The sequence below is a fragment of the Mastigoproctus giganteus genome, chromosome 9, assembly GCF_048544385.1.
Source record: "Mastigoproctus giganteus isolate SK-2022 chromosome 9, ASM4854438v1, whole genome shotgun sequence".
NCBI lineage: Eukaryota > Metazoa > Arthropoda > Arachnida > Uropygi > Thelyphonidae > Mastigoproctus > Mastigoproctus giganteus.
The window spans coordinates 158,403,880-158,425,865 of NC_143583.1; the positions used below are offsets into that span (position 1 = coordinate 158,403,880).

A 21,986-nucleotide genomic window follows, 5' to 3' on the forward strand; every position below is an offset into this window, starting at 1 on the left:
GAGCGAGAGTGCATAGCATGCATTCCTTGAGTGAACCTGGGTTCAAGCCCGTGGCTACTAAATATGATAAATATTTGTATTGACGATTTATTGTAAACTCTACTGACTTGGTTGTCGTGCCGGAGTATAAACAGAAAATTAATTTTTTTTTTTTTTTTTTTTTTTAACAATGAACATGGCGCACACACACAAATTGCAAGTAACACGATACATGCGAGTGAGAATAGAGTAACAAGTTACAAAGCTTTAAAAATAGGAATGAAGAGAAGATTCTGAAAATTATTTTTTTTTATATGATTGAAGATTGCATGGAAGTGTAAACACATTTCACCATAATAACCCACAGAATTCCAGCTGTCGGTATTATCGCTAATTCAATAAGATCGAGTTTACTATCCATTTATGATAGATTGCACTAACAGAAAAGCCCAATAAACAAGTGACTGCTAATTGTTTTATGGTTGTGACCTCCAGAAATTCGACCTAATCACGTGGCATGGTCGGAGACAATCATAGGGTAATCTCCAGTGCTGCGGTCTCCTGCCTCGATTAAACAGCACGTTGTCCCAATTAAGCGAAGTAAACCCTGGCTATTTTCTCGATTGGGTTCTGTTTTTTAAGATTTGCCCGAAATAAATGGCTGCTCAGATTAACCAGTGGCCCAAATAACTGGAATCCACTGTATTTAACTATAAGTAGAGTGACCATATAATTTTGGAGCAAAAGTGGGATAAAACGTGAACCAAAGAAGAAAATCCGGGACAATGTTAGTTTTCACATCTTTTTAATTATATGTATCTTCATAAATAAAGTAAATTATTTTCTGATTTCTGAGTACTTTAATAATATTTTGTTTAGCGTATTAATAAATAATTTAACTTTAAAAATCTGTTTAAAAACTTGCAACAAAATACGTAACAAATGAAATTTATAATTTTTTTAAATGATTTTTTGAACAGATTTAAATTCTGTTCACATAATACATATAAAATTTTTTTCACATAATAAATTAAAATCTGTCCTTATATATAAATCTGAAATTTTGAACTTTTGTAAAAAATTATTAAAGAAGAATTTCTCACAGTTCTAGGAAATGCATACCATACATTGCATTTATAAACCTGTAAACTTTTAACCTTTGTCTTCACCTTCTTTTTCCTTTTCTTTATTTTATTACCGTTCATATTTCTCTGAATAGAAATTTTTTTTTTCAGTATAGTGCTGTTATTTTTTTTTTTTTTAAATTTTTTTTTTAACTTTTCATAGAATTGACTGCAGTCTTCAGAAAAATTACATTTTATAATCAACAACTTTGATATCATGGAAACAATAAATTGACTTTTTCTAAAGACCACAACATTTTTAGTTGTGAAAATACTCTCTCTTTACCAGAGCTGACCAGGAACAATATAGCAAATTCTACCAATGGCATGTATTGTCAATAGAAATTAGCTTGGATTTGAAATGTGTAAATATTTCTAACCAAACATTTTTACAAGAACTACCTTGTCATCTCCATTCTGGTAATTTTTCCTCCACAAACTTTTTTACAAGATAATATTCATCCAATAACTTGTCTCTATTTACATTTTTTTAAAACCTTTTCACATATTTAGACTCAGAAAAATGGTAAGAAATCTCAACATAGTTCCATTCACACAATACAAACAAATTTACCCCGTCAAAAACAGAAGTACCATCACACGATTTCTCCCACATTTCAAGATATTCTACAGCACAATCATAGAATTGGCAAATGATGTTTTGGAAAATATTAGAACTCATATTGTCTTTTTTTTGTTTAATTCCTCTCATGCTTTTGTAGGAACAAACTTTAATAATCTATTTTTAAGTTTAGATTTTAATAACTGCAATTTTCGGTTAACTTCAGAAGCTGAGATTGAGATATTTACTCACTCAGTACTTTAATTGAAGTTTTCAAGCTGACTTTGAACAAATAATAAACAAAATTTAGCATTTTCATCTTTAAAGGAATTTACATTGGGCACTGGTTGATTCAAAAAAAAGTAATTTTTCAAAGGCACAAACATTTCTAAAATTTAGGTAGCAAGGAAAGGAAACACGTATTGCCATGCTGAAGTAAATTTTTATACTCAACATCTTCACAGAAAGTTTCTGTGAAGTTTCTGAAAAATCTATAAAAATATTTATAGATTTTTCCAACTAAAGCTTCCAATTCTGTTGGGAGAGTATCACAACTTGTTTCTACACAATTATGAATAATATGAGCAGTGCAACCAATTCTAAGCAGGTCTCTGTTCAGGAGGTTTCTTAATTTGTTCACAATATTGTTAATTCCATTATGCCGCACACCACCACCAAAGTTAGCATTTGTGTTATTACCACAAAAACATAACTTTATCGACAATATCAAATTTTTCAACTGATTTTATAATGGAATTTACAATAATATTTGACATTTCACCTTTAACAGAATAAACCTCTAGTACTTTTACATTAACTCCATTTCTTGGATTAAAATAACAAATGATTATTGGAATCAATTTAACTACTTTTCTATTTGAAACATCAGATGATATGAAACTTACACCATTTAATTCCATTTGTAGCTCTTCCTCTGCTAACGGAGCCAAGACATGAACAGCATTTACTTCACTCTTCATATATGTGCATGAAAATTTGGAGTTAAATATCAGCAAGATTTATTTAGATGAGCAATCACTGGATCGAAATGAAAAATCATGCTTCACGTAGTGATACGCAAAAGTGCCTTCTCCAGCTGCACAGGCAAGTCTGTCATTCGGGTCCAGTCTTCTGAAAATAACTCGTAAGCTTCGAACAAGAAACTGCAGTCTGCAGTGCAGATTTGTGTTTCTTCGTTTTTGTATGATCTGTTATATCACTACAACCCCCCCATGGGATATTGAAAATGTAGACAAACATTGTGTACAGGAAACACAATCAGGAGATATTGATCAGAGAAATTGAAATTCTGCACATAGCTATTCATTAAAAGTGCATTTTTTGTTTTTTTGTTGACATGACTGAAAATAAAAATTATTTTATTAATTGTTATAGTTAAGTTAAACCATCTCCAGTGGATTTTTAAATAATAGCATACTGTCATTAACAATCCTGCCAACCTTTGTATCATCTGCAAACTTGGACATTAAGCCTGATATATCTCCATCAATATCATTGATAAATAAAGAAAAATAACAATTGGCCGATAGTGAACCCTTGGGGACCCCAATAATAACATTAGTCCACAAAGAGCAGTGTCCATTGATTACCACTGTCTTCTCCCACTCAATCATCCCTTTATCCATAGCAGCAACTTGCCCTCAATGCCCCACTGCTCTAATTGTACAGCAGTCTTTTATGTGCAACAGTATCAAAGCTTTCCTAAAATCCAAGTGTATGTCACCCAAATTATTTTTTGCATCCAGTTCCTTTGTGACCACATTATGGTATCCAATCAAATTGGTCAGACAAGATTTCCTCTTAACAAACACATGCTGTCTTAACTATAACTGCATTCTTGTCTAGATGATCCTGCATTACTTCTCTACCAGTGATACCATTATTTTCCCTTTAACAGAAGTTAAACTAACAGGCACATGGCTACCCTTATACTGTATACTGTAGCTGAAGCACTGGATATTAGATTAGTTGCCATGTGTTGATTGGAGGATTGAATTGATGGTGTGGCAAAAATTAAATGTTCTCAGTTCACACTCAAATTTTAATACTGTATAAGCTTGCTTTCTTGCATCATGTGCTTCTACTAATGCTAAATGTTATTGCTTTTTACTAATTTTTTTTTTTTTTAGTTATAAATCGTGAATTATTACCATATGCTGACATCTGTGAAATATGAAACACTGCATACATGAATTAACTTTTTTTTTTTTTTTTTTTAACATCACTTACAGGTTTTGTCTGCAAACAACCCATGGTTGTTTCTGGATTGAAAGAATTTAAATGCAATTGATGTTTGTTTGTTTGTTTGTTATTTGGTTTTTAGGAGCATTAGCAACTAAGGCCATATTGCTCCGGGATATGCGGTGGTCATTCCTTGACCTTTCCGCATACTCCGTATTTGGTGGTGACAGGCTCGAACCCCGGTCTAATCAAGAAGCATGTGCTACGCACTGCTGCTCCTTCCCACCTGGATACAGAGGCGCCCGCAATTGATGCATTTTATGGTATTATAGTGTTATTTTATGGTATTATAGAAGTTATGGCAGTATATCTGTAGAGTTTTTCCAAGTTAAAGCTATAGATGTCCATGTAGCACATAAACTTTATAAATTACTGCCTTACATCCTTAATAAATCATTTTCTTTAATAACAATTTTTGTGAATGATATTTAAATTCGTTCTGTCTTTTTATGCTTAAACTAATAGGAAGCACTTTTTAAATGAAGAATTTGTTATTTTAAATAGTACCTTGTTTATATTCTGAAAATGCTGAATAATTTGCATTTAACTTTTTTCGTTTAATTTAAATAAACTTCTCTTTTTGGTAACTTCTTTTTTAGGTAAATCTGGTGCACGTGGTCCCGTTGGATATATCGGATTACCAGGTGAACCAGGGCTTCCAGGAATTCCTGGACATAATGGACTTCCGGGGTTTGGTATTAAAGGTGAAAGAGGTGACGATGGTAAGAAAATTATTTTTCATTCATAAATTAAGACATTGTTTTTCTCATATTTTTTATACCAAAAAAGCTTCAGTGTTACTGAAATACTCAGTGCTTGCTTGATACTTGTAAATTGGTCTGTGAATACAGTTTACTCACAAAATACACAGTGGCCCAGTTGCATCTGAGTCACTGATTAAAACCAAATAAAAACAACAAAATTATAGAAAATCTAAATATAAGAAGTGAGGTTAACACTTAAGTATAAAATAACATGTTCTAGTAAAATTTTCAAAAATTATAACTGCCAATTTTGCTTTGTAAGTAGACTCTCAATTCATTAGAGAGAATATCTTCCAAATTCATCTCAAGTACTTAAGAGGTATTCATTAGTGACATATTGAAAGGTTTCAAAGAGATGGAATATAAGAGCAACATTGTAATAATAAAAAAAAATGAAGATATAATCACAGCTGAAAAAAAATGGTATCCTTCTTAATATGTGCTGTAGAAATAATAATTATTATAAGGATAAATATTGAGACATATTAGTAAAAAAAAAATTCCAGAATGATGCAAGAATCAAGCCTTGTATAGTGCTGGTTATCAAAAAAATAAATAAATAAAGAAAGAAAGAAAGAAATAATAATAATAGTAGATAGGATATCTAGTAGATATCCTATCTACTTATTTCAGATATTTATCTAATCTGTGTAAGCTCTGTGACTCTGTAGTGCTAGGTGGTTATTGTTTCAGTAGCTGATTGCTCTTTGACTAAAGGCAAGAGCAATCAGAAGACAGCCAGGTTGCTCTTTGCTGTCTTCTTCAGTGAGAGAGCAACCCTCTTGCTCTCTCACTGAAGAAACTTATCCCCAATGCTTCACTTTTCTGACTTATACACAAGGTTACGCGACACTGTATCAGAAGTATTTCTGAAATTTACTTAAATTAGATTAGTTATTCCTTCATGTCGTAATATGCTTATTTTCTTATTTTATTTTATTTAATTTTAAATTTTTTGCAGGGCTATGCTTTGTTAAAATTTGTTATTATCATAATTTTATTACTATAATTGTGTGACCTGACTGCGTTTGTGATGTAGATTCATCAAACTCAGTGAATGTAGTTATAAAGAGGTACTTCCCTGCATGTATTTACCAACAGTAATTTATGGGCTAATGAGGTGAGAGAAAAGGAATTAGATTGTTATCATGATTTCTTGGCAAATCAGCAACTTTAGCCATATTACACTAGGATGTTATGTCTGTATTCTTAAGTGTTTATTCTTTGGTTGATTTGGAAGGTATTCGGGCCAAAAAACCATGAAATAACTCACAGGGAGACCCTACTTCTCCCTCCAGCTCTGTTAGCCAACTTCAGCTCCAGTTGAATAGGCCTTTAAAAATTCTTTTTTTTTTTTTTTTTAAATGAAACACACTTCTCCAAGTGAATTCGAAGTGGCAAAACTATTATACTGTCATGGTTCACTACACATTAGGAGTCAGTAGCTAGATACTGTACATCACTGGCAAGTTTGCCTCTTTCCCTTGTGAAAAACAGATTTATATCATTTTCAGGCATATTTGCATATATGCTTAAAGTGCATGTGCTTGATTCCCAGTGAACAGCTTTTCATGAAATATTATACTTGTCTCTCTTAGAAAGATTTGTCAAGCCATCTAAATTTCATCAAATTCAGTCTAATGGAAATTTGCAATTAACCCCATACATACCACATAGGCTCTCTGTATATATTACATATCGCAGCTGAAGCAGTAGATATTGTTTGTTGCCATGTGCTGGTTGGAGGAACGAACGAGTACTTTGGGGGTGTAAAAAAAAAAAACCTACTTGGTTCATACATTTGGGTTGTTTGCTTTTTGATGAGCTTGTTTTTTTTTTCTTTTTTTTTTGTTATATGTTTATTAAATACATAAACCATGAATTATTTCTATTTTTCTCATTATATTAATCAGAGCAGAAACATTAAATATATGTTATATTTCTGAGGTACATGTTGCTATTTGTTTATTTATATCACAGAAGATCCATGAAATGCGTGTTGCATTTCAATTTTTATTAAAAATCCAGGAGGAAATAAACTATTATAAAATGCCAAGTGAATATTGCACTGTGTGATATGTTGAAAGATGTGAAACAATTACTTCTATATATTATTAGTTAATGGTGGCCTCCATGGCCGATTGGTCAGGAGCAGAAGTGCAGTAGCACACGCTCTTTGAGTAGACAGAGGTTCAAGCCCCTGACTGCTAAAATACAGTCGATCTGTCACCCTGCACTGAACCAGTGTTGAAGATTACGGTCAACGTGAATCATTGAGAAGGCTTCCATCCTTTAATAGATTGATAATGGCTGCAGTTTACCTTTACTTTTTATTATTAGTTAATTATTAGTAATTAATTGGTAATAATATAATTAGTTATTTGCTTTTCACTTTTATTAATCACCAAGAAAAATCCAATTAATTTAAGAAATAAAAATGAAACATACCTAAAATGTAATGTGTTGCATACGTTACCTAATTTGCTTTCCTTCCAAAAGCCCAAAGATTTATATTGAAAGTCATTTTGGAATTTTTATTTTATTTTATTTTGCAGAAGTATATTCTGTTTAATGTTTATAATCATCTCATATGTCCTACCTGAAATTATTCATGAATATTCAAAAGAGTGTTGTCCAAGCGACCATTATTTATTTAAGCAATATATTAGAGCTTGTTACATGATCCAATTACTAATAAAAGCACAAATTTTGTATAATCTGAAGCCATGTTGCCACTTGTAACAGTTGCTTTAATTGAACTAACAGACCCTTCATAAAGGTAAATTTTTAATTTTACTTTCCAGTGATCTTATTTTTCTATCCAGCCACACATATGCCCTTTCAAGAGTATGATTTTTCTCTACTTTTTTTGTGTTTGAGGTGTTCTTGAAATTTCAGTTTTGAATTCAGGACACTTCAAACATGAAAAAAAATGTATTTTTATCTTTACTTGCTGATATCATGTACTAGTTAGCATCAGTTAGTTGTTGACCAATTTTGGCTTAGAATGGCCAAAACTGAAGAATTTCTGCAGTATTCAGATGCAGCATTTTATAAAACAAATCAAGTAGACACTTGATAGATTAGATTAGCATTAGTTTAACATATGATGCAAGAAAGCAAACTTATACAGCATCTGCCAAAAAAAAAAAAAAACTTTCCATTTCACCCATCTATTCGTTCCAGTTCTAAAGGCAAATTTCCGCACATCTATTCTACAACTATCATGCCTCAATTTGAATTTCTGTCCCTTCAAGTGCTTAATCTGAGCAATCACATCAGCATTGACCTTGCTCAAACAATTCAAAGCCTTATACACCTCAATCAGATAACCTCACAGGTGGTGCCTAGTCTTCAGATGCTGCAATTTGCAGAACTTAAGAGGCGCCTCCGTAGCCAGGTGGGAAGGAGCAACAGTGCGCAGCACACGCTTCTTGATTAGACCGGGGTTCGAGCCCGTCACCACCAAATACGGGGGATGCGGGAAGGTCAGGGAATGACCACCGCATATCCTGGAGCAATATGGCCTTAGTTGCTAATGCTCCTAAAAACCAAATAACAACAACAACAACAGCAGAACTTAAGCTTTTCTTGGTAAGAGCAACCCTTTTTTCACTTCACCAATCTCATTGCCCTTCTCTGTACTCATTCCAACAGCTCTACATCCTACCTAAACTGAGGCTTACAGACCTGTACGTAGTACTCAAGGTGTGGCCTGACGATTGTCTTGTACAAAGGGAAAATCACCTTATCCCTGCTAGCAAAATTCCTGTATATCATTGACATTGACCCTATGAGCTCCTTGGGCAGCCTGTCTGCACTCAAAATACTTCATATCTGACTGCACTATTACACCCAGGTCTTTTTTTTTTTATTCTTCACTATCCTGAGTGTAGTACTGCACAGTTGGTACATTACTTTAGGGATACTGCTTCCCATATATAGTACTTTTGCATTTGTCAGCTTTAAGCTTCAGTTGCAGTAGCATACTATCATTAACAATTCCGACAACCTTTGTATCATCTGCAAATTTGGATATTAAGCCTGATGTATCTTCATCAATATCATTGATAAATATAGAAACAAACAGTGGGCCAACACTGAACCCTGAGCAACTCCACTAATAATATTAGCACACAAAGAGCAGTGTCCATTAATTACCACTCTGTTTTTTTTTTTTTTTTTTTTTACCTTCTCCCACTCACCACCTGTTTATCCATTGCAGCAACTTGCCTTTAATGCTATACTGCTCCAATTTGAACAGCAGTCTTCCATGTGCAACAATTTCCTGATATGCAAGTATATGATACCAAAATTATTTTTTGCATCCAGTTTCTTTGTGACCACATCATAGTATCCAGTCAAATTGGTCATACAAGACTTCACCTTAACAAACCCACACTGTGTCTGAACTATAATTTCAATCTTTAACCAGTGACTCAATTATTTTCCCTTTAACAGAAGTTAAACTAATAGGTGAGTAATTACTTGTGTCACCCTTTGTGAATTCTGGATATATTTCCACATCTTCAGTCCATGGGAAGCTCCCCTTATGGCTAATTGTTTGCTTACTTCCTTTGCTGCTCCCTTTAATATAACTGGATAGATCTCATCCACCCCAGGTACCTTTATTATGTTTAACTTCAACAATTTCTCCTCCACTTTGCTTCAGTTATTACAAAATTATTTAGCACCCTGTTAGAATTTGATAAACTTCTGGCCTCCACTTCTCTACAGAATTCCTAATGTGTGAATGTAGATACAAAATACTCATTCAGTTTGTCAGTTACCTGAGCTAGATTATCAACGGTCAAGCCATCGATATCGAGTGGTCCAATCTGATTCATCCTCTTCCTTCTAGGGTTTACAAAATTAACAAAGTCTGCTGTTTTTCTTTGCATTTTTTGCCAAAGATTTCTCGTAATCTGCCTTCACCTGCCTGACCTGCTTTGTGACTTGATTGCAGATTAGCTTATCTCTACTGTAGGCTTCTGTGTCGCCTGATAATTTATATGCATACCATACATTTTTCTTTTCTGCCCTGAGTCTCATTAGCTATCTGTCATCCATTTAGGTCTAAATTTTAAAACTGTTGATACCGACAGCATTTCTTAGTTGGTATGAAAAGGCTAGTAGCTTACAAGATTCTTTGAATGCTTCCATTTTGTTGTTGGTAACATCATCAGTTGGTTTCATTCTATAGAATTAAAAAAACTGTGTGTACCCTGTATGCAAGAAAGATATTTTATGCGTAAAAATATATGATGAAAATCAGCCGTTTTAAAATCAAACAGCTGGAACTGAAATCATGAACGATGTAATGCTTTATTCTCATACCTTCTACTTACTTTACTGAATTAATGTTAGTGACATTAGCGTTATACTTCAGTCCAAAATATTTTGTATGAATAATGTAATGTTTTATGCACACGCCTGCTGCTCACTCTGCTGAATCAATATTTGGAAGAGGTTATACCAATAGCCTAATCGACATTCTCAACAGCTTCAAGAAACTGCTTGGTACTTGCTATGTGACCCTATGTCGGAGAGCTCTGTGGTTGGTAGTTTACATTCACACTGTTTGGCCGATAGAGTAACAGAGTGAGGAAGTCCAACAAAGAGAACCTTCCGGAGTATTCATGTGACATATGGAAAGAGAATTAGTTTGACAAATACTAGAAGAGACCACACCACTTGGATCATGTTACTCTGTTATGCTTTGTTGCAAATTACACATTCAATGCTAACTAGATTAGCAAGAAATGACAGTATCCACACATAATACACTATCGAAACTGACTTAGCTCAGGATCTCAACAAGTACAAGTACAAGATGGTAATGCTTCACATTCCATTTGGCAATGAGGAAACAGAGATACTGTCAGAGATGAAATATGGTAATATCTACGATGACAATGAAGTACTCATACCAGAACAGTGTAAATTGTTGAATTAGACTTGGACATTCACAAAATGATTGAAATATGTAAGATGATGTGTCAAGACAATGATGACGGTGACCATAATGAAGCATGCAGTAATGACCTACATAGCTTTGTAATGCAACTGCAAGAAGAAGACCCCTTTCAAAACTTTTACAATCGTCCAAACAGTGAGATGAACGAGGATCTGAATCTCGCCATGCTCAACCGACTCGGCACAATTGCAATGAAATGTGAAAACTTGATGACCAATGAGAACTTCTACAACTTAATTAGAATGGCCAACGAAAAGCAAAAGATTCTACTCATGCATGTAATTTGGAGTCTGTTATCTTCCAATCGTGAACTGATTCAAATATTCTTGACCGGGCCACCCCATTGTGGAAAAACGTTTATGATGATTCGCCTCTTGTTGGAAATATACAACCGCTTCAGTAATACAAACGGGTACTGTAATGTCTACATTAAATGCACTTCAACTGGTAAGGTTTCTGTTGCCATAGACAGAACTAATGTGCACACTGCCCTCAAGATATCCATTTTGCTGGTTACCAAAAGGTTTCTTCCACAGGTGGAAATGGTTGGCCCAAAGCCACATTCGGGGCATACCACCTAAGTGGTATGCCCCGAATCATAAACATTTTTCTGCAACCAGCTGGTTTATGCCAGCTCTGAGCACATCCATGATCACCTCCCATGATCCTTTGCTTTAAATGCTTTACTTTACCTTAAATTTTGCAAGATATCCATTTCTCTGGTTATCAAAAGGTTTCTATCAAGGGTGGTAATGATTAGCCCAAAGCCACCTAAGTGGTATGCCCTGAATCATAAACATTTTTCCACAACCAGCTGGTTTATGCCAGCTCAGAGCACCTCCAAGATTACCTCCCATGATCCTTTCCGGAAGTGATGTCAATGACGTCACTACCGGAAAATAACTGAGTTAGTGTCAGACCATATCCTGAAAGTAACCGATGTTATTTCCGTTTCATAAAATCGTGACAAATTGGTTTTGCTACCATCCAAAATTTAGTAAGTGCCACCAAAGATGTTTACATATCAAAAACTGTCTGAGGCCACTGTAATCACCTTTACATCTGGTGGTAGTTACATCTTTAAGTAAATTCCACATCAGTACGCTGTGATCACTCCCACCTAGTAGTTCCTTTACCTGCAGATCCTTAATGCATAAATAATGACAGCTGATTAATCATATCAAGAATATTTCTTACTCTGGTTGCCTCTCGAACATGCTGCTGTAGCAAACAATCATCCAATAAACCAGTAGTTTTTAACTGGGGTTTTTTTTTTTTTTTTTATGAGAACCCCAAACACGAGAGGTATTATAACCTATAGTACTTAGTACCGTGCTTGGGTTGGAGGTTGAGAAGACGAAAGAAGATATTTGTTGATATTGGACTTGAACTTCTGTAGATTGTAATTTTCAGGAAATACGTATGAAGGAAGGTTGTTCCAGAAAACGGCAGTTGAATGAATAAATGAGGAAGATGAAAAGTTGGTTCTGTGGGTTTGAAGTTGGACAGTAAATGGATGTTGGCTGGTGACGGCACGTGTTCGGACTGTTTTGAAAGAGAGAGCGGGAATTATAGAAGCCAATTCAGAAGAACAGTGCCCATGGAAGTATCTGTAGAAGAGGCATGCAGCAGAAACAGTGCGTCTATGAGAAAGCGAGTGGAGAGACACTGTTAGAGATGAATCATTAATTAACCTAACTGCCCTCTTCTGAATGGAATCAAGAAGCCTGAGAGAGGTTTTGGGGGCACCACCCCAGATGTGGGAACAATATTCCATGGCAGGGCGGATTTGCGATTTATACAGAGTGAGCAGCTGTTTGGGAGAAAAGTAACGCCGAGAGCGAAAGAGAAAACCAAGTTTTTTAGATGCAGAGGAAGCAATATTTGTAATGTGCTTGTGCCAAGAGAGATTAGAAGTCAGGGTAATCCCCAAAAGAGATATATCATTTTGCCTAAAAATCGGAGTGTCACTAAAGATAAGCATAGGAGCAGAAGAATCCTTTTTGCGAGATATAAGACAAGATTGAGTTTTAGAAGGGTTGAAATCAACTAAGTTGTCTTTGCCCCACTGGAGAATTACCTGAAGATCGGCATTTAAGGAATTGGCAGCAGATTTTCGAGAACTTGAAGCTGATTGAGCTGGACAAGGTTTCTCAAAATGGAAAGTTGAATGCAATGTGCTATCATCAGCAAAACTATGGATAGGATTTCCAGTCGATGGAAGAAGGTCATTGATATACAAGAGGAAAAGAGTGGGGGAAAGAACTGAACCTTGGGGGACACCGGCATTAGTGGAGAAGTAAGAAGACAGAGAGCCATCTACCATCACCCTCAGTGAGCGATCAGAGAGAAAACTGGATAACCAATTACTAAAAACAGTTGGCAAACCATAAGATGGAAGCTTGTTTAGAAGACCTTTATGCCAAACACGATCAAAAGCCTTTGAGACGTCAAGAGCAACTACTTGTGTTTCACCGAACCTTTCCATTGAATTAGTCCATAAATGGGTAACATAAGCCAGAATATCACCAGTGGATCGACACTGACGGAATCCATACTGGCGATCGTTGATCAGACGGAAGGTTTCTAGGTAGTTTAAGAGTTGGCGGTTAATTGATTTCTCCATTACTTTAGAAAGAGTAGAAGTAATTGCAATGGGACGATAATTGGATGGGAGGGATTTGTCACCCTTTTTAGGAACTGGCTGGATATGAGCAAATTAGCAAATTTCCAAGCAGAACGAAAAACACCTTTGGAATAAGAAAGTGAAAAAAGGCGGCAAAGAATAGGAGTAAGTTCAGGAGCACAGGTTTTGAGAACAAGTGGAGAAATACCATCAGGACCTGGAGATTTCTTAGCATCAAGAATCATCAAAATCCTTCTGATATCCTTTTGACGGAAGACCACAGAAGGCATTGAATGGAGCGTGTTAGGAATGGTGGGAGGTGTTTTACCAAGATCATTAATACATGAGCTCGAAGAAAAATGGGATGCTAGCAGGTCAGCTTTATCCTTCGCTAAAGTGACAACAGAACCATCTGGTTTGGACAGAGGTGGGAGCAGAGATGGGCAAAAGTTGCGTCCAATAGCTTTGGCAAGAGACCAGAATGCTCGGCTACCATTAGGGCAAGAAGCAAGTTTTCTACTCTTAGCCTGTTCAAACTCTAGTTTGGACTGATTAATAACTGCTTTACAATTGTTGCGAGCTTTGGTGTAGGCAGAAAATGAAACTGAAGAATTAGAAACAAGCCAATTACGATATGCAATGTTCTTCTCTTGGACAGCCTTAGCACATTTATTGGAAAACCAAGGTTTAGATAAAGGACGAGATTTTAAAGTGGAGTGTGGGATAAAGGATTCCATTCCTGCAAGAATAATTTCACTGACACGATTTGAGCAAACGTTGACATCAGAAGTTTTGAAACAGTAATTAGACCAAGGAAAAGAAGAAAAGAAGTCTCGCAGGTCATCCCATTTTGCATTCTTGTAATGCCAAACAATACGAGGTTGGGAATAGCCATGAGATAAAGGTTCCATTGGAGAAGAGACAATCACCAAGTTGTGATCTGAAGTGCCTAAAGGACCTCTCACTTCAACCTTGTACTTAGAAGGGTTGTTTGTGAGAAAAAGATCAAGCGTATTGGCTGTATGATTAGGATTGTCCGGTATTCTTGTAGGTAAATGAACAATCTGTGCTAGGTCATTAGTAATTGCAAAAGCCTCAGCATCTCGACCTGCTGGGTCGGTGTGACTAGAAAATGGAAGCCAGCTGGAGTTGTGAACGTTAAAATCACCAAGGAAAATTACCTCACTGTTAGGAAAGTTGGACTGGAGAAAGTCAATTTGCAAAGAGAGGAAGTCAAAGAGCTCCAAGTGATTAGTGGAGTTGGGAGAACGGTAGAGACAACAGATGAATTTTACACAATGAGGTAGAGAGATTTTAAGCCAGAGAAGATCAAAGAGAGGAGATTCCAAATTGCCAAGTCTCTGACAGGGAATATCAGAACGGACATATGCACAAGTACCACCTTTGAGGCGAAAGGAATCATACAGCAAATAATTTGGACATCTGAGATGAGCAGTAGTTGAATCAACTGATAACTGAGATTCAGTCAGAAAAAGTACATGGGGTTTGGAAGACTGCAAGTGGAAATGGACATCGTTGAGATTAGAATTGAGACCACGTATATTTGTGAAATGAATTAGGAAGTGCTTGGGAGGTTTAGATCTTTTCGCAGATAAGCTTGCTCTATTATTTTGACAATTCATGGTGTATTCAATAGTAAGAAAAAGTGGGTGGGACATGCTGTATGAAGTAATGAAATTTTTGGATATGGCGTACATGTGGTAAGAATATACCCAGATCCTTGACATAACGTGGCCTCGACAATGCTCCCCGCATACACACTACTCGGACTCCCTCCAGTCACTATCTGGCAGAGTAGAGGTAGCAAGATTATACACTAGCTGATCCGGAAGCTTCCTAGAGAGTTACCAATAGGTTCAGTCCGGTGTACTAACTAGCGGCCGGCCTGCGAACACCGTTTTAGAGCTGTACCCTCGAAATGTAAGGAATATTGGATCTCGCCACGACATTCATCATAACCTCAAAAATCATCAATCATACTGCATGATGGAAGAGATAGGGAAGGGTTGGCCGGAACTTAGCTCTAGAGACTAAACATGGGTTCCACCACTTCAAGCCTCCAATAAGCAAAGTGGTGGTATTTCACCGGTTGATGAGAGTCATCTACCACCTAGTATGGTGGTAGATGACACGGCACCTTAGGGTGCTGCAACAACATTCCAGGGGTGCCATGTAATTTGGGTTTAAGTTACTTAAACTTATTATTTTTTTTTAAATTTATATATTTATTTCATTATAAAAAAGGTGTAAGGTTATTTAATTTTTTTTATGATCTATAATTGATATTAAATAAAATATTTTATCTTCTATATAAAGGATAAAATTTTACACACACACACACACACACACACACAGAGTCGGATCTAACAGGCAGAAAATTGAGTAGGGGTACCACAAAATAAAATAAATTACTTAGGGGTGCCATTATTAAAAAAAGGTCAAACCACTGCAATAAACCCACAAAAGTCTTACTAATGTGCGAGTGACCAACCACAATTTCCAGTTGATATCTGGGAAGTTAAATTCTGCCATTATAAGGCATTCTGATTTACTTGCCCACTCTATTTCTCTGTACTGTTGTTTGTTGTACTCATCAGGGTCATTAGTCCTCTAATACACTCCTACTCCTCATTTTTGCTCTCTCAGTGCTTATGTCACACCAGACTGACACATCGTTTCATTGTCTACCTAAGTAAACTGGATGCTCTGCCTTAGATTTTGTGTTTCTTTACTAACCGCATAACCCTCCACCCTTCCTGTCATTTCTGTGCAGCTTGTACTCCCAAATGCCAGTTCTGTATGTCTTCCACATGTGTGACACCATGCCTTTGATGTCTTTACTCACACTTCAAATTCATCAAATTTATTTACTATATTCCTAGCATTGGTGTACATGCAAGTATACATGCACCTGTTCTTACTCTTAGTTAACCTAACACAGCCCATGTATTTACTTGTTCCATAATGACTTCCAGCAGTTCTTGAAATCTCCAGCACCTTGATTTCCAGGCTGTTGCTCATTCTAGTAGAAGCAGTGCAAGAATCACTTTCACATCTGCCTGCAGCTTCTGTTAGTCTGTGACTCCCCCAAGCTAGCAGTTTTCCAATCCACCTAACACTTTCTCGATAACATCAACAAATATTCTTGCACCCTTTCTATTTAAGTGTATCCCATCCCTGTAGAAAAATTCTACCCTACCAGCCTTGCACACATTGCACACACACACTCTCTCCATGGCCGAACTGATTGACAAGGCTGTCATCATATACACCCTCCTATTGTGTGTGGGCAGAATTGCAGCCACTTTCAAATTTAAACCTAGCTCACAACTGTTTTCAACATTGACCTGTACTTGTAAATTAAGTCGGCAGATTTCCTACCCTTAATGTCATTAGTGCCAACGTGTACAGCAATATCACCTTTTGTGCCCATTGAAAGATGATATCCGCTCTACAATGTCATTAACTTTTGCTCCATGGCAGAGAACCCTGGTCCTGGTCCTGTTTCACCTACCCTTCCTGTTTTCCTGACAGTAGAGTGACCTACAATAACTCTTTCCTGTGGGACCAGCATATTTTGCCTTGAAGATTGCTGCTGTGTAGCCTGATGTACAGGATATTATTGCTTCAAAAAAGAAATGATGGATTTTATTTGCAAATATTTTTTGATATTCTTACAAATTTTTATAGTTTTTACAATTTTTTTTGAATTTTTTTGCACTTAGTTTTTTGTACTTTACAATTTATTCTTATTTTTTTTTTGTTTACTTAATTTTTTTTTAAATTCTGAAATGATTTTTGATAGTTTTACTCTGTTTTTATATAAAGTAAAAATAAGAACAAATTGATATTTTAAAATCCCATATTGCAAAATCCCACAAAAAATATTCACTGCAGAACCCACCGCAATTGAACATTCACTGTGAGGACACACTCACATTAAGCAGACTCACTCCTTGTTATTTTTAATTGTTGTTTTCAGTATTATAATTTCCAATTTAGTGTCAATGGTTAACAGATATATATATATATATATATATATATATATATATATATTTAAATTTATGTACATTATTAATACATTAAAATCTCATTACAACAAATTTTTCAAACTTTTTGGAAAAACATGTATCATTTTATTCTTCCAGTGAACATCACTGAAAATTGTTTTATCCATTAACTGGGCACATCAATATTTTTTGAGGATCACATGTGTACTCAGAGAAAAGTCATCCATTTGTAACCATTTGTTAAGTTACCCATTTGTAAAAAGTTATCCATATTGGCAAGAAATAGTTAAAAATTTTTTACTCTCTGAAACTGCCTTTATTTTCAATTTGTTATGAATACAACTATGAAAAAACACTTTTTTTATAATAAAAACATTTTTAATTATTTAAAAAAAAAATCCACTGCAGCACTTTAAACATATTCTTTATATGTATGTTTTTGTATCATTTCCCTTATTTGTATCAGCAAAATATATATAAAATATCCTTATTCAGTGTTGGCAAATGAAATGTAAACTGAAAAACCCACATGCTTCAATAATTGGATACCAGTCAGACTTCAGAGCTGAACACCTTAAAGGTCTAGACACAAAATAACTTTGGGGCTCCAAAGTTATTTTGTGCCTAGTTATTTTTTATGGCTCGAGTTAAGGGATGCTTTCTTGAAGCCAACGTGACTTCTCCACATACGCAAAAGAAGTCATTCAGACTATACACACAATTATGGGGAATATTAATCTTACATGACACAAGTAGTGTGCAAATAGTAGGAATCTCATAGAGAACAACCATTATCTGAGAACAAATCACCCAGTACCTAGCTGTATTAGAGGATTACTGCAACAGAGTTGAAGACATATTCAAGTTGACAACTTATCACGTGGTGCGGAGTGAGGCGACAATTGGCAATCACGTGATAAGAGTGTGGTGGTACTAAAACTGTGGCATTGGCATGCGTTTTAGCGAGAGCTGTAGTTGATAATGTAGAGTAACTTACTAATATGAGACCCCCCAACTGTAATTTGAAAACAAGAGTCATCAACAAATTTTAATGTGATTTTCGTGTTCAGCAGCTTAAAATCATTTAAGATTGGGTATTTTCATTTTCGTAACAGTTTTCGTGTTGACTAGTGTTATTTATATTCAGTTAAATATACTATTTATAATTAAGCAAAACAATGCTTACCTACAGTGCTGTGGTTGGCACCAAAAATTACTCTTAAGAGCCAGGTATAACATTTGAAATATTTCCTTGATTTAAATACTCACAAGGCTACATGATCTGCATGATAAAAACTATAAGTTGAAATACAATTTAAAGCACAAATAGACTACAAAAAAAAAATCACAAAAAATTGTAGATAAGCTCATAAATAAGCATTTCTGACATTCATTATATGAAATTTTCATTAAAAGTTTTATTTGTTCTAATGGGATTTTATTATATACAACTATTTTATTTGATACATATTGATAAGAACATGCTAACATTGGAAATTATTCTAGTATTATTTTATTTTCACATATTTATAAATTATTCTAATATTGCTTCAAAATAAGGGCTATTGAAAATAAAAATTTTTATTTTTTTTATAGGTATGCCAGGCTTTCCAGGTACCCAAGGAAGACAGGGGCAGTATGGATTGCAGGGAACCATTGGAGAAAAAGGACAACCAGGCCTTTCTGTTATTGGTCCCCCTGGAAATGATGGGCAACCAGGGTATGATGGACTTTCTGGACTACCTGGGGTGAGAGGTCATCCAGGACAACCAGGTGAAAATTGATTACAGATAAGATTTATCTAAAATAAACGGGCGCCTCCGTAGCCAGGTGGGAAGGAGCAGCAGTGCGTAGCACACGCTTCTTGATTAGACCGGGGTTCGAGCCCGTCACCACCAAATAGGAGGATGCGGAAAGGTCAGGGAATGACCACCGCATATCCCGGAGCAATATGGCCTTAGTTGCTAATGCTCCTAAAAACCAAATAACAACATAACATCTAAAATAAACCTTGCAGCTACTGGTGAAATATCAGAAATAAAACTTCATTAAAACACACCAAAAATTACAGTACAGTATAACAGAAAATTTTCAGAATAAAAGCTGAAACATAGATAGATAGAAAGCAATAAGAATATACAGATGAATTTTATAAAGAGTACTAAAAGCGTTAAAAACAGAAAGTACCCCCAAAGCGCTTTGGAGCAATGGAGGTCCTGAGAGAGAGAGAGAGAGAGAGAGAGAGAGAGAGAGAGAGAGAGAGAGAGAGAGAGAGAGAGAGAGAGAGAGAGAGAGAGAGAGAATCATCTATCACGCAGAAATAGCTGATATACATAAACCACATTATAATTTCACCATCACTCATGATGTAAAATAACTGCCTTCATAATAGGGCATATGTGGGTTCCTCTTACCAGGAGTATTGATAAGAATTGTGTGCAGTCCAAAATTTCAATATTGGAACATGGGTTACAATTAATATGCTGTTTATACCAGTGATACTCAGTAACAGTGGAACCTGCAAAATTTTTGTTCTGGTTCTCCAGTATAATGATGGTATGCCACACTACTTTTCTTTGAAGTTGATAAAAGAGCAGTGCCTCCATGGCCAGGTGGGCAGGAGCAGCAGTGCGTAGCACACGTTTCTTGAGGTTCGATCACGAACCTCAAGAAGCGTGATCGAACCACGCTTCCGAGGTTCAAGTGACCACCAAATACGAATGGTGCAGAATGGTCAGGAAATGACCACTGCATATCCCCCGGAGCAATATGGCCTTAGTTGCTAATGATCCTAAAAACCAAATAACAACACGATAAAAGAGCACATTGCTCTGAAAGCTTCGTGTATATTTTGTTATTTCTCTGTATATTGGCGCTTCTGTAGCCAGGTGGGCAGGAGCAGCAGTGCATAGCACATGCTTCTTAATTAGACGGGGGTTCAAGCCTGTGACCACCAAATGCGGGAGATGTGGAAAGGTCAGGGAATGACCACTGCATATCCCCAGAGCAATACGGCCTTAGTTGCTAGTGCTCCTATAACCCAAATAACAACAACAACAGTCTCTGTATATTGTATTGCTTTCTATCTATTTTAGGTTTATTCTCTAAACATTTTCCATTATACTGTATTTATTTTATTTTCTGTACCTTATTAATATCAGGTAGCCCTTGGTTTACGGCGGTTTGTTTTGCAACAATTCCCAATATCGATAGTTTGGAAACCAGAAGACCAAAAATAACAAACTATAAATACTGGATATGATATAAATAAATAGCACAGTCAATAAGAGATGAGAACTCTCCCCATCTACCATCTAAGCCAATCAGGGATATGGTGGCTGGAGATAATAGGAGAGGAATGCTCAGTTTGCCTGTTGGTGTACTATTGTTGAGCCACTATTCTACAGTGTGAGTTTGAGTTTTAATTAAAATTTTGATTAAATTAATAAAATAAGAGCTGACATGTCTACTAAGAGAATCGCAGTAAAGCCAAGTGAATGTGAAAATGTTGCTAAAAAGTCATGTATATCAGGTTGGAAAAAAAAAAAAAAATGAAGGTAATTCATAGAATGGAAGATGGTCAGACATGGCCTAATGTGTGTAGAAGTATGAAATTGCCTTCATTGACTGTGAATACCATAGTGAAAAATGCAGATAAAATAAAACAGTCAATGCAGCATGCTACGACAGTAAGTGTGATGCAAGTATTAGTATTTAATATTAGTATTAATAATGGCCACATGGTACAAGGAAGCCTATGGCTTATGTTGCACCAGCCAAAAAAAAATTATAATAATAAAATAAAATATTAAGAATAAAAACAAGAAGAAAAACTTAAAAAAATGATAAGAAGAAAATTAAAAAAATAATAATAATTAATAAGAGAAAAGGAAATGGACAACCTATATAATTTCCCTCCTCCCTTAGGTAAGGTGTAAGGTATGTTAGTATCTAACGGCTCTTGGGATTTCTCCCATCTCTGTGGGAGATGGGAGAAATTGTATATTGTATTGGGCCAGAGATTTGAAGGTGTGTGGGGGTCAGGTGCTGTATATTGTGTTGTGCCCTTTGTTCATCCAGTCTATTAGCTGCCAAGCTTCTAGTGGGACCTGACGTTACCACACCGTGCCATGGGGGGGAGGCTGATCGGGTGTACAACCGATGCTAGGGTACTCTGGCAGGTCCTGCCATCTACTTTCCTGGGATTTCAGTGGCTAGGACCAGATTTGGAAGCGAGATGATCACTGTTTCTTGAGCAACGGTTGTAATTTTAACAGAGCGTAGGGTTGTTCGCTAATAACTTGTTCTAGGGCCAAATAGGTCGGGCAATAATTTTGATGTATTTAGATTTAGACCTGTGGGGCATACATATATATAAAAAAACCCGTTGTGTAAGTATCCAGTTCTGCCTTCTGCTTAAAAGTAAGGAAGAACTGGATAATTACCTCCCATAGGTAATTATCCAGCTGACAGTTTGAATTTCCCCAAACTGTCAGCGTCTACAACCCACGTGGGTAACTTATTTCAGTAATTTATAACTCGCTGACTAAAATAAAACTTCCTGCAGTCCGGTCTAAAAAACTCCCCCCGTAACTTGAAATTATGGCCCCTTGTTCAAAGACGAATCAAAGGAATCATTTATAACTGTGAAAATTACATCC

At 35.8% G+C, this 21,986-nt stretch overlaps 1 protein-coding gene across 1 annotated transcript in view; it reads left to right on the top strand.

Moving 5' to 3' along the window:
- Positions 1–21,986, top strand: part of LOC150080841 (uncharacterized) — an 852,072-nt gene that overhangs the window by 398,679 nt on the left and 431,407 nt on the right. The window contains exons 16-17 of the mRNA XM_090381010.1: positions 4,527–4,649; positions 18,922–19,098. Of these exons, the coding sequence (XP_090237136.1) occupies positions 4,527–4,649; positions 18,922–19,098 (300 nt within the window). The remainder of the gene's footprint in view (positions 1–4,526; positions 4,650–18,921; positions 19,099–21,986) is intronic.